This window comes from Diuraphis noxia, unplaced genomic scaffold (assembly GCF_037042655.1).
Source record: "Diuraphis noxia isolate RWA-SAM2 unplaced genomic scaffold, SU_Dnox_SAM2 contig0004, whole genome shotgun sequence".
NCBI classification, from domain to species: Eukaryota; Metazoa; Arthropoda; class Insecta; order Hemiptera; family Aphididae; genus Diuraphis; species Diuraphis noxia.
The window spans coordinates 72,026,969-72,043,707 of NW_028301714.1; the positions used below are offsets into that span (position 1 = coordinate 72,026,969).

Here is a 16,739-nt window from a genome sequence, read left to right on the forward strand (position 1 = left end):
GAGATAATTATTGATTAAACGTCCAAACTAAAAAATTGAAATAATTTTAGAAACATTTATAAAATAAAATTACCAACACATATGCAGTTTAAATAGTTTTTATATGAAAAAGCGTACAGGCAATACATATCATACTAAACATGCTAGTTATATACAAATGCAAATAAGTAAAATATAAATTATTATCGGTTATCTATACATAAATATTAAAAATTTTAATCGTTGTATGACACTAAAGTATTATCTATTAACACGCACTCTCGTCATGAACAGCGACGAAAATAAAATAACCACTTCAGTAGAAAATATATTTTCCTAACTTAACCTATGTAGGTATATTACGATACATTATGATATTGAAACATAATATTCTAGGCAATATATTGTATATATTAATATAATAATATATACCTATGAATATAATTCTGGATGCTTAATTATATAAAGTCATTATCTAAAAAATAAAATAACATTCATTGTAATATATTTTTATTTATTTTTTATTGATCTTAAGCCCGGCGACTAAGGCCATTAGATATTGTCGGGGTTATGAACTGTGGTAGGGGTAAGGTTTTGGTACGGTATGTTGTTTTTACGGTTGTTACGGTAGGTAGCAAACACGTGTATGTGTGGCAAGGTTTTTAACTACTATACGAACCCGGGTGGTCACCCATCCGGGAGCTATTAGCTGTGACCGTTGCTTACTCCCCATCGCATTCCACGATTGGTAGCAGCCAACGCGCCACGCCAAGCGACAGCATTATAATATTATATCATACAAATATGTCTTAATATGGTAATGGAATAAAACGGGATTTTTAGATTTTGGAAAATCAACGACTACTTAACTGAAAACCAATTTAATATTATAATATACGTAACACTGTACTTTAATTATCATAAATGAAAAAATAACATAATACAATTATTTAAGGTCATTTATTATTGTAATGATGTAATTTATAAATTCAAATTCATAATAATTTAATTACTTCAAGAAACAGACATGAATATAATCTAATAGGATTTATTTTACCAGTTCCTATTGTTAACTTTCTTTCATAGATTTGTTCTTATTACAGGATGATTTACGCGATTCATACAATCTAACAATAATCACATTTGGAGGTCATATTCTAAAAACAAAAAAATGTTTTGGATCTCAGTTGTTCTTTTGTTCGCATTAAACGGTAAGTCGTTATTTATTAATAAGTCGTTATTTAGTATTCATCCATATTTACATTAATCGTTGAATCAAATATTTTTTTTATTGATCCTAAGCCCGGAAAATATTACCATTAGCTGTTTGCAGAGGGGTAGGGACAGTTGGTTTGAAACACGTATCTTACGTGTAGCAAAGATTTTATTGCTAAATTTCTTTCCGGGTGGTCACCGATCTGGAAGCTATCAACGCCGACCGGATCGTAGGTACATTCTGAAAGTGTACTCAACAGAGTGTAAACACCAAGATCAAACGAATCAAAATTTGTAATATTTTAAATAATACATATTATTATGAGGGTAAAAAATAATTTCATCTTGAGAATTTATGAAACAAATATAGCTTATAGCATATACTTTTAAGGTGTAGTGTTTATGGTATCATCGGAGGTGTTAAAAAATGAATGATGAGCTTACCTAATCATTAATATTTTAATCAAGATGTAAAGATTTTACTTAACACTAAATATTTTAATTTATTTACATCAATCTGAAATATTAAAAAATGTTCTATAATATTTTTTTTAAATATGCATTAAATATCCACTGATGTTATACCATTATACATTGAATAGAAATGTAACGACAAATTGAGATTATTGACAACAATACAAAAATCCCACTTTTATTTTTGAATTAATAAACAAAGGAGTTATATCAACAAATATTAATTTTAGTTCGTTGTTATAGGCACTTATTAGGATACTAGAATAAAGAATATTGAGACTTGATCATTTATTTTTTGAACCATTGATTGTTTTATATAAATTTTATTTAATAAGCTTAAAAAAATATTTGTAGGTATTTTTATATTAATATACATATACACATTTATTTTTTATTAGCTTTTAGTATAACTATTACAGCTTAACAGTTATATTATATACATTGTAGTTAAACTATTAATACAATATTAAATCATAATAATATTGAATATACAGAAAAAGAGAAAAAAATCAAAGAATATAATAATAAGATATATGGATTAGTGGTATTTTTATTTTGTCTTATCATTACATGTTTATTACTATTTATTAATACCTCCAATATAAATTAAAATACTCAGTTATTCCAAAAACTATAACATTTTATTCATTTCATATTATGTTAACAAAAATTATTAGTTTTCACTTTAGGTATGATGTTTTTTTCAGTAGCTATACACACATAGTGTACATTATGTAATGTAGGTAACATATTACATTACATAAGTAAACTGACAAATGTTTGGTTATGTTTATTTTCCTCGAGTCAAAGCTTAAATGTTTGACTTTTGTCTTCTTTATAAAAGTTGTAACAATTTCCAAACAATATCATTAATTTAAATTAATATCAAAATTGTTTTTGAGCATCGGTTGTCACTGTGATAAATTATTCATAACGAAAACCATTAAAATAAGTTATGGTCTCATACAAGACTCGAAGGTTTAATATACAGTTTTTTAATATGATAATCTTAGTTCAAGTTCGAAATAATAAATATTTTACCTAAGTGCAGCTATTTTCAAAAATATAATATACTGTACACAACTCGTGTTAAATCGTTAAACAACTATTAGACAAATATTTAAAATTATGACGACTAAAAAATTCTCAAATATAAAATAATAACAAAATACAAACCTAAATATTGTTAAGACTTATTCTTAATGTAATCAATTATACTTTTTGGATTTATTTGTTATATTGCTTTTTTGGTTATGTTTTATTGATTCAGGTTACTATACTAAATTTTTCAGCGCTATATTTAAGCCATTTAGATTGCAGTGTAAACCTCAGGGTTACGTGTTACAATTATAGTATATTTTTATATATTTAAGTAAAAACTTTTATAGAGTAATTTTGATTCGTTAGACTCCAATAGCAAACAAAAATAATGTGATGAAATAACATGTTTTAATGGTATATGGGCTGACTTATATAATTTGTCGAGGGGGTAGTAAAATTCAGCCAAGCTTATGCGCGTTATGAAGATAATAAAATGTTCGGCAATCGTTAAACCGCCGTAAAGTCGTTAAAGTTGTTTGAACGAGTGTTTTGGAGATAGTAAATCCTCTTTTAAAAATCATTTGATGAATTGTGACCGACTTCAGTTTGAATACTAACTTAACTTTTGGGTTGAAAATGATCCAATAACAGCAATAAAATATGACTAATTTTTTGAGAAATTCTATGTATAATGTATATTATATATATATTAGATTTAAGTTGTTCGGGAGTTCTTATTAACAGGATACGGAGTCGTGGATGAAAGGTAATATGAGTGTGAAATTTGGAAATAACGAAGAGCATCCTTATTGGAAAAATATGATATTTCCGTATGTTTAAAGTAAACTATTCAAGCTAACAGAAAGTGTCATCAATGGGTGGCTCCTTTTAACAACATTTCATGACCTGTTAACTTTTAGCATATAATCCTATTGTGTCTAGATATAATTTATGATACAGATTGTTTATTTCTTGTAAAAAAAAAAATAAAAATAAAAATTTCCGTATGTAATGTTAGAGTTGACCATAACTTAGCATTGTTTTTATTTTCTTGAATTCGATTGGATATATGATCGACAATGTCCTTTTTTCAAGTATTTTTTTCGTTTAATATCTACTTAGTATTTTAAAGTCATTTGTTATAGTTTCCAGAAGATGACAGTAAAATATTAATTAGTCCCATCGTTGAACTACCTTTGATGTAGTCGGTTCATTAAATGATCTATTGATAACAGAGCGTCAGTTCAAAAGTAGGTGAATAAAATCAAAACACCGATACGCAGGAGTGTTCCTATCTAAGCGCAACCAGGTCATTAAGTACGTTTTCTAAAAGTTGATCATATGTTTGTAACCGATTTGAGATAAAAAAAAAAAAAAAGTGAAAGAACCAAATACATTCAATCGAGATGATTTTGAACGCATTGTTATGTCACTCTTCCCCGTCCGAGGTTGTAGAGAGGAAGGGGGCGTATCGATTCAAAAAATAACTCAATGCGTTGTTGCTGCTGTTTTTATGTAGGTATTAATAATGCAATGTGATATATCTTTATATTATTATTATTTAATGTAAAACGTCTGTATATAGTGTCGTACATGCCGATTACTCGAACGTACACAAATAAACGAACAAATTAATTATAAGCACTTTTATTGAACACTTTGACGTCCAGTGGCGATCGAGTCACACGATCACCACCTGGCTCTGACACTGGTGGTCAGTGGTAATCGAGTCACACGACTACCGCCAACTGACCTCTTTTCTGTCTTCACATATTCCTTAAATATAAGTTTTACAATCGAAACACTATCGCGTAAAATCGATATTGAGTTTAACCTAGTTACATTATACTTACTGACTAAGCTTAAAATTATACTAATTGTTATTGTACTACGCCATTACTTAATTGTTTTAGTATTTTACCAGTTGGCAGTTACATACGATTGTTTACTTAACGACTTAACCTAGTTAATAGTTCTAATTGTAATATTTCTTATATATTATGCATGATACAACAATAGGTAACGTCATATGATAACTTGAGTCGCGAGCAATCGTACATTAGTGTGGATCTCACACAGACGGAAAGCGCACAAACGAATGTTCCAATGAGATAACGCGTCTCTCGAGGAAAAATCTCGTACAGTGTTAGGTTATCGTTAAGTAATAAAAAAAAAAATCGTCTGCAACCCAGTTATTAGTGGCCTTCACACAGCCGTTTGATAATCAGCTGCTCTTAATATTACGATAGCCGTTGACCGTTGAGGGAAGGGGATGAGTGTTTTTTTTATTTAAAAAAAAAAAAAAAAATAAAACTATTGTTTTGTGCCACACATAATATTGTAGGCGAAAGTCAGCGCCGGTGTTGATACACTCTGCAGTGGCGGTGACGATCGTCGTGAACAATAAGTCGTTTGGCGTCGAAGAATATCTCGCTCTCTTCATTCATCGTCTTGTTTTTTTTTTCTCAAGCGTGTATAATATTTTCATACCAATCGGTCGGCCCACGAGTATATGATTAAATACGCATTTAACATAATAATATGTACATGTGTGTGTGTGCAATGTACATAATGTTACTCGTCACACATGATCGCTTTCTCAGTTTCGTCCGTGACGTTCGTCTGTATATAGTACGGCACGCATAACGAGATTAAAGCGATTTTCCGTGGAAATCCGTCGGAAAGTTTCGAAAAGCCGATTTCTCTTTTCTCCTCCCCCTCCCCCTCACACACACACACACACACACACACACACACACACACACACACACACACACACACACACACACACACACACACACACACACACACACACACACACACACACACACACACACACACACACACACACATGCACGTCATGCACTACGGACGTTTCTATAATTTACCCCAAACGAGGGTGCGCATGCGTGTTTGAACGATTTCGTTGTTGTGCAGTGTACTTGTGTAACCATTAAAAACGTTTCGAGTAATATTTTCGGAACGGCATGGCTGCGCCGGGGGAGGAGGGGGTGGCAATTAAAACCCGTCGCTCGGCGTCTTTTCGGTAAAAAGAAGAGAGATATTACTGACAGATGTGGTCGTATAGTAGGTATAGCACACTAGACGGCGAGGGTCGGTTGGCGGTGGTGTTGGCGAAATATTACCCGCCACCGTCGAACCCGAATGAGGAGAAAACGTTGACGACGAAGTGTGACGCGTAAAGATATCTCGAACGACGAAGGGGTGGGAGTGAGACGGACGGACGGAGAATTATGGGGACCGCTGTGGCAATTAAATTATTAGGATTGAGAGATGACGCGATGGCGAGGCGGTGGAGGCCACTTAACGTGGCAACGGTCTCGAGTTTTATTATTAATTTCCAACCATCGCTGGCGGCGCCGCAACAGATGTTGGAACGCCGTGCAGCGGACGAGAGTCGGAGAGACGCCGCCGCCGCTCGTTTTGTTTTTTTTTTTTGGTTTCACGGTAAAGATATGAATGGATGGGGTTGGAGAAGGCGTCGACGACGACGATGACGAGGAAGACGCGATATTCGCGAGGCCTATAGAAAAAAAACCCGTTAAAATCCTTCCAAACGACCGTTTGATTTCGTTTTAATTATTAAACCACGCTGCCGCAGAAAATATACGTGAATACATGTTACGGGCACGAATTTTATCGTTTCGGCGGTGAAGATTGCTGTGTTATGCTGTGATAATACGCCTTATCATACCTACCGTATATATATATATATATATATATGTGCAACTGTTTAAGTGTCGTCGTTCGTAAAACGACGTTAAAGTTTAACCTCGTTTATACCGTCTAAATCGTTTTACAAGATGTCGTCGGTGTTAAGTGTAAAATAGGTATTATAACCAAAATATTATTTAAGCCGTTGAAAATAAACAGGTTAGGTTAGGTTAGGTATGTAATTTTTTTTCACCCTCGGCGACATACCAGTAGCCTACTGGGTTACAATTTTTTTACATTATTTATATCAACAAATTTATTATTTATACAGTTTTTATATTTTATTTTGCAGTTTTTCCGCTGTGATAGGCTTGAAAGTTGTGGTATAATATTATTATTTACTAAACAAATCACGCAAATAATAACACATTTTGAGGAATCTAGGGAAAACATTCGTATTTACAATAATTTAATTCTGTATTAACTGTGGTCTTTGCAAAGTGATAGCTTTTTTATATTTCATAGACAGTTTTAGATAAATAGTAAAAAAAGTTATTTATCTTGCTTTTAATTGCACGGTACTATTAGGTACTACCTAATAGGTAGAAATATTTTTCTTCAAAAACGTTTTATTATAATATTTTACTTAAACGGTCGGTGTAGACAATATAATAAAATTAGTCTAAATGATTTGAAAAAGTAATCGTGTATACAAAAATATTTAATAGTCTCATTTTCAAGATCCCACAGATAAATATTAAAAGAATTACACATGCATATATAACTAAAATAATTATTCTTTGATTTAATATCTATTTCCGTTCAAATATTAACGATTTAAAATGCATAAAAATAATTGTGTTTGTATATATATTTTAAAATTTTTGGTTCCAGTTATTTAAGAAAACTTAAATTACATTGTTGAAAGCGATAAAAATAGAATATTTTGTACATTTAAAATTACAAAATGTTTTGTAGTTTTTATGAATTTTTTTCAAAACTTAGGCTTAAAACGCTTATAACAAAATTATAGGTACTATATATAATAACATATAATAATAAATAATATGTTAATCTAGGTATACATATAACAATAATTTATGAAGGAAATTATATTACATTTTTGCAAAAATTAATAACATTTTTATAGAAATTCAATCTACCTGTTTAATATTGTATGCATTATAAATAAAAAATAGCCAAACTAATTAAGCCTATTACCCATTCACAAACAAAATATATCATTAAAATGAATCGACTTCAGTTATGTCCTTTTGGCTTTTGATTTTAATACCTGTACTATTATTTTATATAAATTTGGTATATTGTTTTCTATACTATAATATCATAACTGATAAATATATATAATATAATTAATTTAATTACGAATTTCAGTATGCAACTTCAGGTGAATTAGATGGGTATTTTGTATCATATTTTACGGTCAACTATTCAATTTATTTTTTAAATTTGTTAGTGTTTATACATTTTTATTTATATAATTCTTTTTTTTTTTATTGTTATTTCAGTATTAACGACGATTATGTATTTAAAGGACAATAATTTTATTTTTCTAGATAAATGTATACCACTATACGCTGCAGTCTATTACCCATATTTTTTAACGATTATAATATTATTACATATAATACAACCAATGCTTTTTTAAAACTAAATAGCTCGTTTATAATTACATTGACGTTGAGCTGATTTACAAAGATGTTGAATGATATTATGTATTATATATTATATATAAATATCTCATGTAGTATACATTAAATTTTGTTTTGCTCAAAAACATTTGATTCATTTTTGATATTATACTTAAAAACTGTCGAAATTTTCTCGCTTATTAATATAATACTTGCATGAGTACCTGTTTGAATGATTAACATTTGTTTTAAAACTTAAATAATTTGAATAAGATCGAGCGTTTGTCTGACTGTGTTTATTTTATTAGAATTCATGTTCTACATTGCTTTTGCAGTTTACATTTCGAACCCTCGGAAAACGAAATTATTATTTATTAAGATGTAATCGTTTTAAACGAAATAGGTAAGTCTTTATACCTATACAGGCTGTAATTTACTCTAAACCTTTTTCTATGTATTTATTTATTCATTTTATCGAGTATTTGTTACAAAATCGATTTGATTCATATAATATATAGATACATTAGAAATAGGTGTTCAATAATACATACAACGGATTCTCTAAAAGTATATAGCTGGTATCTAGCTACTTTATTCAATATTTGACTAGCTTTTATTCATATTTGTCAGGCTTATGTGTGAATGGTTATTATGTTCGCGTTATAGTTTATGTGGTCGTCTTGAATGATAAAAAAACAAAAAATCAATTATTATGCCATTTGATCGTATTGTAATGAACGTTTAGTCGAGCACTACGAGACATTGTTAATTTTTCTTTTCTCAGGTCTTCATCGCTTCAGTGTATAACTATATAATATGTAGAACAACACACTAGACTGCGTAATGCGTTATATTATAAGCGAGTTACACGGTGAAATCACGTGCTCCACACCACATGGATAATTCAATCTCTCAACTCCCAAACGACCTTTCTCACTGTGTTATTTTATTTTTCATCTTAAAAAGTATCTCCGTAATTTTCTTTCCTATTTTTTATTTTTGTTTTTTGTTTTTCATTTCTGTCTCAGTTTCTGTGCGCCACTTTTTTCAGTGTACGCGTCGACGTTCGACGGGAAAAAATTCATATGGAATCCGTCCGTCCGTGATAACTTTTTGGATCGACTTATATGAGAGGAGCAAAAGTTTTTAGCAATATTGTAATGTGTTAAAATGAAAAAAAAAATCGTGGATTAAACTTGGTAGTATTTGTGTCGTATAAAACTAGGTGGCTGACACTATACATAAAGTTTCTTAAGAATGGGACCTTGATCCTTAATACTCCTCGGGCCGATCAGTTATTATATATTATTTTGTATTATGTTTTTTATTTATTAACTATACATACGAAAAACACCATTTATCTATTTCCGTTAAACCATTTGATTCACAAAAAAAAAAAGTTAAAAATGTAAACGAAGATTAATAATGGTTGTAATGTGACATGGCTGTTAAAAAAACTGTTCCATGTTGTTTTCCTCAGTATTCTGTCATCCATCCACAGAGTAAATAAACATGGGTATTCGGAAACGTTAGAAATTGATATGTTAAGGGACTTGGGGAGAGGACACAGTTGACAACGAGATAAGACGCTCGATAACACTAAAGGATGTTTTTAACCAATGGATACAATCTCTGCAACTTTTAACCGTTTGTTATACCACCGAGCGACGGGTGTTGGTGGCGTAATATTTTTTTGTTTTTATTCGACCTCTTTCCTATAGAGAAGGTAGGACGTTTCGTTTATACAGACAAATATAAATATAACACTACCTACCGAAAGCCAATCGTATGATTCTTCAACTTCTTCGTCTAAATTTTGATGAACGGTTTGTGAGTTAGAACTCATTTCAAACTCATTCGTTGTATGTAAGAATAGTATTCCCTATCGATGTTTTTAGTCGTATTAATGGGTATTTATTACATCGATGTGGTAACCTATTTTATTTCTTTGGTTTGTATAAGTCAATCCTCATAAGACGAAATTCTCGAAATGCGAGTTGATTTGTTAAAATAATAAAACATGAATTTTGTATTTATAATAATAACCTTTATATTTTTAAGATTATTTATTTGTTTTAAAAATTATAGGAAAAAAATAATATTTGTATTGAAAAGTAATACGATATAACACTTAATTAAAATGCTATATTTAATTTGACATTGATTTTTTTTAATGGAAGTCAATGATTTTGTTTTAAGTAATGTTATATTATCTTACTCAAAAATAAATCTCATTCATAAAGCGTGTAATGTTACATATATTATTAATGTATTAAATTTTGATTAAAATCATTTTTGTGTAAAATCATGTAAATAGAATCAAATAAACAATATCTATATTATAATTTATGTTTTTGGGTACCCAAAAACCCATATATCTTATTTGGCTATTTTAATTATTACATTTTTTTATATTTTATTATTAACTTACTATTAGTAGTAAATTTATTCTAAAATCCCTTTGACACAACACATTCAAATTTAACAACTTCAAACGGAGTTTAAATTAAAAATACTGTCCTAATCACTGAGTCTATATTTTTTCTAAGGAATTCATTATATGCAATCAATGACGTTAGACTATCGTGGATTATTTAATCTTTGTATTTTTTTCTTTTGAAGTTTTAAAATAGAAAACAGAAAATAAAATATATTAATGAAACTTTTACGAAAAAAACAAAAACGTATTTTGTTTTTCTTCAGATGGCGTACAATATCGTTTTATTCCATATACTTATTAAAGTTGCTTAGCTTAACAGTTTTCAAATTCGAAATTTATTTTCAAAAAAGGCTATTGGCAGATGGTAAATAAAACATTTTTAATGTATTATAAAAAATGTAATATGCGACTTTGATTCATAAACATTTAACGGACTACATAAAAGGGGTAGATAGTAAAATTACTGCTACTTCAAGTTTGATTTTATTTATTCAGATAATATTTATCCGTTAACTAAATATTCAAATAGTTTAAAATTATTAAATAATTAACTATCAATAGTTTAAACTGTCGTGTTTATAGTTCTCAAGTATATAAATCATAAAAAAAAATAATAAATGGTTTAACAGTATAGTTTCATGGAATCACTCTATAATCGCTAAATTAACTCTGATTTTCGGAATTTCTAAACGCATTGAATGGCCATATTTTTAAATCGTATTGAGATAATAAATGTCCTGTTACAGCAATTTATATTTTTTTATTTATGAATATCATTCAAAAATGCTAGTAAATTGTTATTTGGATAACTTTTTTTTAAATATTGATTTATATCTAAATTGGAATTTGAAATATCAGTTTTGAGATTATTTAAATATGTGCAATAGGTAGATGAAAATTCTTAAGCATAGATTTACATAAATTAATGTAATATTTAGTTTTGTAGGTAATTCTTATACTCAGAATATGTTTTCAAATTACATACTGTACATGACACTTGAACGATATGGAAATTAAATTTCTAGTTATTCAAGAATATTAGGATTCTAATGTATTGTATTCTTAAAAATTGAGTTTAATTACTATCAAACTTAAATTTATTGGATTAAATGACGAAATGATTTCCTGTAATATCACATTTTAAGTGGCGATAATCTATAAAAAATTAATCTAGTTATATAATGTATTTTAGGTTATAATATTATAATATTTAGTTTATAAACCATAAAATAATTAATTTTGTATAAATTAATTAGTTTTATTTTAAAATCATGGATGATCTCTACTAATTAATATTGGTTTTCTTGTTTAATTTCCACCAACTTAATAATGCGTATCATTTCTCTAGGAAACGAAAGTTGTTTGTCTTATAACTAATTTGTTTCCAGGGTTCTATTATTTGCATAACCCACGTACACGTATTTAATGAACCGTTGAACTATTATTTGGTAGATAGATTATAAATACTAAATACACTCATGAATAACATACCAAATATTTAAGAATTAAAGATACGTTTTAACCTTATATTTCAAAAGTTTATTGTTTTGTAGATACATTGTTATTGTTTATTTATTAATGTTGTTTATAATTACTTACACATTTTTTTTTAAATATATAATATGAATAACCTTTTATAGAGTATATTTCTATATTATTCAAATAATTTCAAAAGTTCATAAAATGCATTTATATTGGATTTCAAAAGTGTGTCATGTATTGTTAGATAGAATCATATTTAAAAAAATATAAAGTTTTCTTAATCGTGAAACAACATCTTCGCTTTAAATTTATTCAAAATAGTTTCAGAATATACAATAATATGATTTCACGCCGGGTGGTAACAAATAGATCAATAAAAAAAAAAAAAATAATAATATGATTACCTATTCCCTAAACCTTAAGGCCCATCGAAGTTGACTAACAGCTTATTAATTTTCTTTTAAACGGATCTCTGGATATCATCAGAGTTCAGATATTCTCGAAAAACTCTTTTGTATCTCTTACTTTAACATGTTAACAATACTTTTTCTCCCGGTCAATGAGCTTAAAAATATTAATTATTAAGATTTCTATAAGTTTTATCTGTCACCATTCATAAACACCATAGAAATAAAGTAGAATTATAAACATTTTTTTTTTTTTTTTTTAGTGTCTGAAGCTATAAATGTTGATAAAATTTCGTTAAAATCTCGAAAATACTCAAATGATTTCCTATATTTAAAATCGTAAGGTTGTATTAATGGTCCAACACACGTTTTAACCGGTCTGGCAGAACGATAAGCAGCCCACTTGTCTTTTATTATGATACCATAATCGTTGAAGGTGATTCACCTACTTTTGTATCACTAAGTTATCTGCTAGCACCTATTTGAGTAAAATGTAATTTAGTATTATTATAATAGACAAATGGGTTAATATTGCAACTGCGCAGTATGAACAGTTGCTATTCGTACACTATTACCACGCATAACCTTATTCTGTCAATAGAACAATCTATAGGTATAAGTATCTACGAGGTTATTGTCAAGTATCTGCAGATGTTTACATTTCGGATACGTCCATCGATATATCCAACTATCGTATAGAACTCATTTTAGACCTTTCACTTTAATAAATAATTTTATCACTTTACATTTTACGATGTTTTGATTTTACAATGATGATGCGTGCAGCTAAAAAAATTTATTTTTGTGGGTCTGCCATCACTTTTTGGGGCAAATTTCGCATTATTACCAATGTATTTGTTATTTAACGTCATCGGTGTATATTTTTGACATGAATATCCAAATAATGTCATAACTTTATTGTATTCGTAATTATAATACTGTAACTATACATTATATAATTAATGCCAATATAATCATATTATAACTAATAACTTATGGTTTGTGATTTTTTTTTTTTTGGTAATCCTATCTGTATAAAAATTCACAAGTAATATTATGTTTGTTCGTTTATAGATACCGGTTATAATATATTATGTTATTTAGTTACAACTCGTCTGGATAATATTTTTAATTAATGTTAATTTATAAACTAATTAGATTTTTCGGTTAACTGGTAATTGGTTTGGTAAGTTAACCAAAACTCGTGTGAAAATTATAATGAAGCTCTAGGAAAAACTTTGCAGAAACCGTTCACTATCTGTTATGGGATCCTGTAGGGTTAACTCGGGTGTTTTTGTTGTTGCTCATATTGTTGTTTATGTTCATTAATTAAAATGTATATCCTCTCCTTCACTTTGTAAAGTGATGTCAGTTTTTTTTTTGTTTTTTACATACAACAAACATCTATGTGTATACATAATAAATAATGATTTTTCAGTGAAGTCTGCATGTTTATGGCGTGTATGTCAACTTTAGTGTGTCCGTAAATGGTCGATAATAATCAATTCATCTATAGTATTATTATAGTTACTGTAATTTAATGCAGCACAGGTTTTTCACGTTTTTACGATATTCACAATGCAAATCAAATGCATAAGTGTTCATATACATTTTTTTGTCAGTCGGTTATTGTAGCCATTTTTTTGACTTCAGAATAAAATATGAAATAAAAATTCTGAAAATAAATGTTATCGACGAATAATTCATAATATATTATATATCACCAACTTGGGTATAAGACAAACATTCAAAGATTTTTCGATGAAATTTCAATCATTCACTTAATTGTATTGCAACATAATTTGAAATTATTTGCGTTATTAAACTGAATCTGTTTTATTAATTTATAAATAATATTATTACATATTAATAAATGCATGTATATTATGTAAAACTGTACGATTTGGGATCTAAAGGTATCCGATATTTTTCTTATTTTCATAACAAAAATTGGGAGTGACATGGTCACATGGACGCACCTACCTTTGTACAATTAATAACTACACGGTTGGTTATCGGTTATAATATTCAATATTTATGTTAGTTTATATGCTACTAATATTGCATTCAAATGACGTATAATTTGTATAGTTTAAGTCCATGTAATACGTATTATAATTTATCCCGAACACAATTATTTAAAATTAGTTATATATTAGCTATATAATATTTAATTATCATAGTTTCCCGTCAAAACTTATTGTTTTTCCGTATAAACTTTTCCAATTAAACCACGGTTACGTTCCATCCGTTCGCCGATACATCTCCGGTCATTACATTAATGACCATATACACACATTCCACACCACAAGAATGCATATGATAGTTAATATCAGTAAACAGTTATTTATGCAGTTGTTAATTTTTGATGTATAATGAACTGTAGGATGTAATATATTTATTTAAACTATTTTTTATTGAATGTACCTATAACTTTAAAAAAAAAAACATACAGTGTTATGAAAAAATAAATTAAATAGTATACTTTGATTGTCTACAGTTTTTAACTATCTGTTAACTTGTCGTTATTTAAAAATTGACGAATGTGCTTTTCATGTAACTTCATGACAATGTGAAATTATTTATAGCAACTTGAAATATTAATATTAAATGTTACACTCCAAGTTCTTACTTTCTTGTAGTACCCATACAAATTTTTACACAATTTCAAGTTGACGGACGTGGCGAACTGATTGCAAGTTTTTGTTTTAAATATTAATGACAAGAAAGGATTTTTCGTTTACTCCGGGTGACATTCTTTATTGGATATTTACGACTGGATTAAAAAAAAAAAAATTCTTAGGCTGAACAACTATTTTAATCAATAATGAACTTTTTCGAGCGACAACGTTCCGACTTCGAAGGAAACTCCGTCATTACATTATTATTATATCAAAAGTTTTTCTCTTCCTCTTTTCGCGCGTTTTACCAAAACAAAAGATTTCTACACCCGAAGGATTCTCGAGAATTTCTCAATTTAAAAAAATCGTTTTCAAGTCCGGTACGTCATCTTTGAAATTCCTCGAGCAGCGCCGGCTGGCGAAATTTTATACCACACCTTGGTGCGAGGCGTTCGATTAAACGAAATAGAAAGAAGTTTTGTGGGGAGAGGTCGTCGACGGGAAGAAAAAAAAAATGATAAAGAAAGTTTTCCTTGTTTTTCATGCGTCCAATTAGAAGTGTAGAAACAACTGGGTGCCGCGTGTGTGAGCGGTGTTGTGCGTTATTGCATTCCGTGATATATTTCTCATATTTTCCACCTTCGTAACCAACCAGCGAAAGCAACATTTTTGTACATTTCGTTTGAAATTAGATGGAGATTGGGAGATGGTGTGAAACGTATCTTATCTGTGAATTTGGTCGTAGAGCATTAAGTAAAAAAACACATTTCTTACCGATGTGTTTCGGAAGGAAACCGCTGTTCCAGCGATAACGTTCTCGTTAAAAGTCCGTCTGCGCACAACAGATACGCGTTGTTATGGACTCGCGGTGGCAACGTAGAACCTTTATTATTATTAGGTATTATTATTATTATATATATATATTTTTTTTTTATCACGTTGTGAGTTTTTACCGTCGCAATATATTTCTACATTAAAAAATAATAATAATAACCAAATGCATATTTTGTTTAATATCAGTTGTGTGGTAAGAAGCCTTGATTTCTAGAATTTATCTCGAAGTGTCTAATATTATTATGCTTATGTGTAATATTTCAGTTGTTTTCTTATGACTATTAATTTTCCCGTTTTATAGTCGTTAACCAGTCAGAGATTTGTCTGTTCTATAACTTGACTATACCTGTGTTGGTATACCCAAAGATACAATAAGAGATTTTAAAATAGTAATCAAATTGATAATTAATGTACAACATAATATGTTCATCTTAAATTTAATTTATTGTAGAAAATGTGTGAGATATATATTTTTAGTTACTCGCAAGTACATCATTGTTAAATGTTTGCCTACATCATCAGAGAATATAAGATCCCCCTGACACATTATTATTCACAGATATCCACATGTAGTGGCAAAATCCATATTTTATTTGTGACAGATTTGACGCTTATGAAAATATAATACCATTAATAAGAATATTTGAATTAATTTAAATTAGCATAAAAATCTGTTCAACGACGTTGGTCTAAAGCACACGCGTAGGTATGTGATCAACAAAGTTAAAAAGGATTAGATTGATACATTTTTATTTCATTCTGTTGTGACTTAAAACCTGTTTTTATTTATTCTTCATATAAATTGGCATGTTTATACTTCACTTATTGTAGCTAAAGACGTAATTGCATTTTTCATTTTGGATTTTTTTAAGTTTTTTGTAATTTGTTATTGACTTTTTTTGAACATTCTTTTGTTTTT

The 16,739-nt window shown here is 28.9% G+C and overlaps 1 protein-coding gene across 3 annotated transcripts in view; it reads left to right on the forward strand.

Annotated features, from left to right (window-relative positions):
• Window positions 1-16,739, forward strand: part of LOC107165948 (lachesin-like) — a 112,627-nt gene that overhangs the window by 37,864 nt on the left and 58,024 nt on the right. For 2 of the 3 annotated variants that reach the window (XM_089226675.1, XM_089226674.1), the window contains exon 2: window positions 1,083-1,190. The exons of the other annotated variant lie outside the window; for it this stretch is intronic. In XM_089226675.1, the coding sequence (XP_089082801.1) occupies window positions 1,151-1,190 (40 nt within the window). In that variant the 5' untranslated portion in view covers window positions 1,083-1,150. The remainder of the gene's footprint in view (window positions 1-1,082; window positions 1,191-16,739) is intronic. 3 annotated transcript variants of the gene reach the window in all.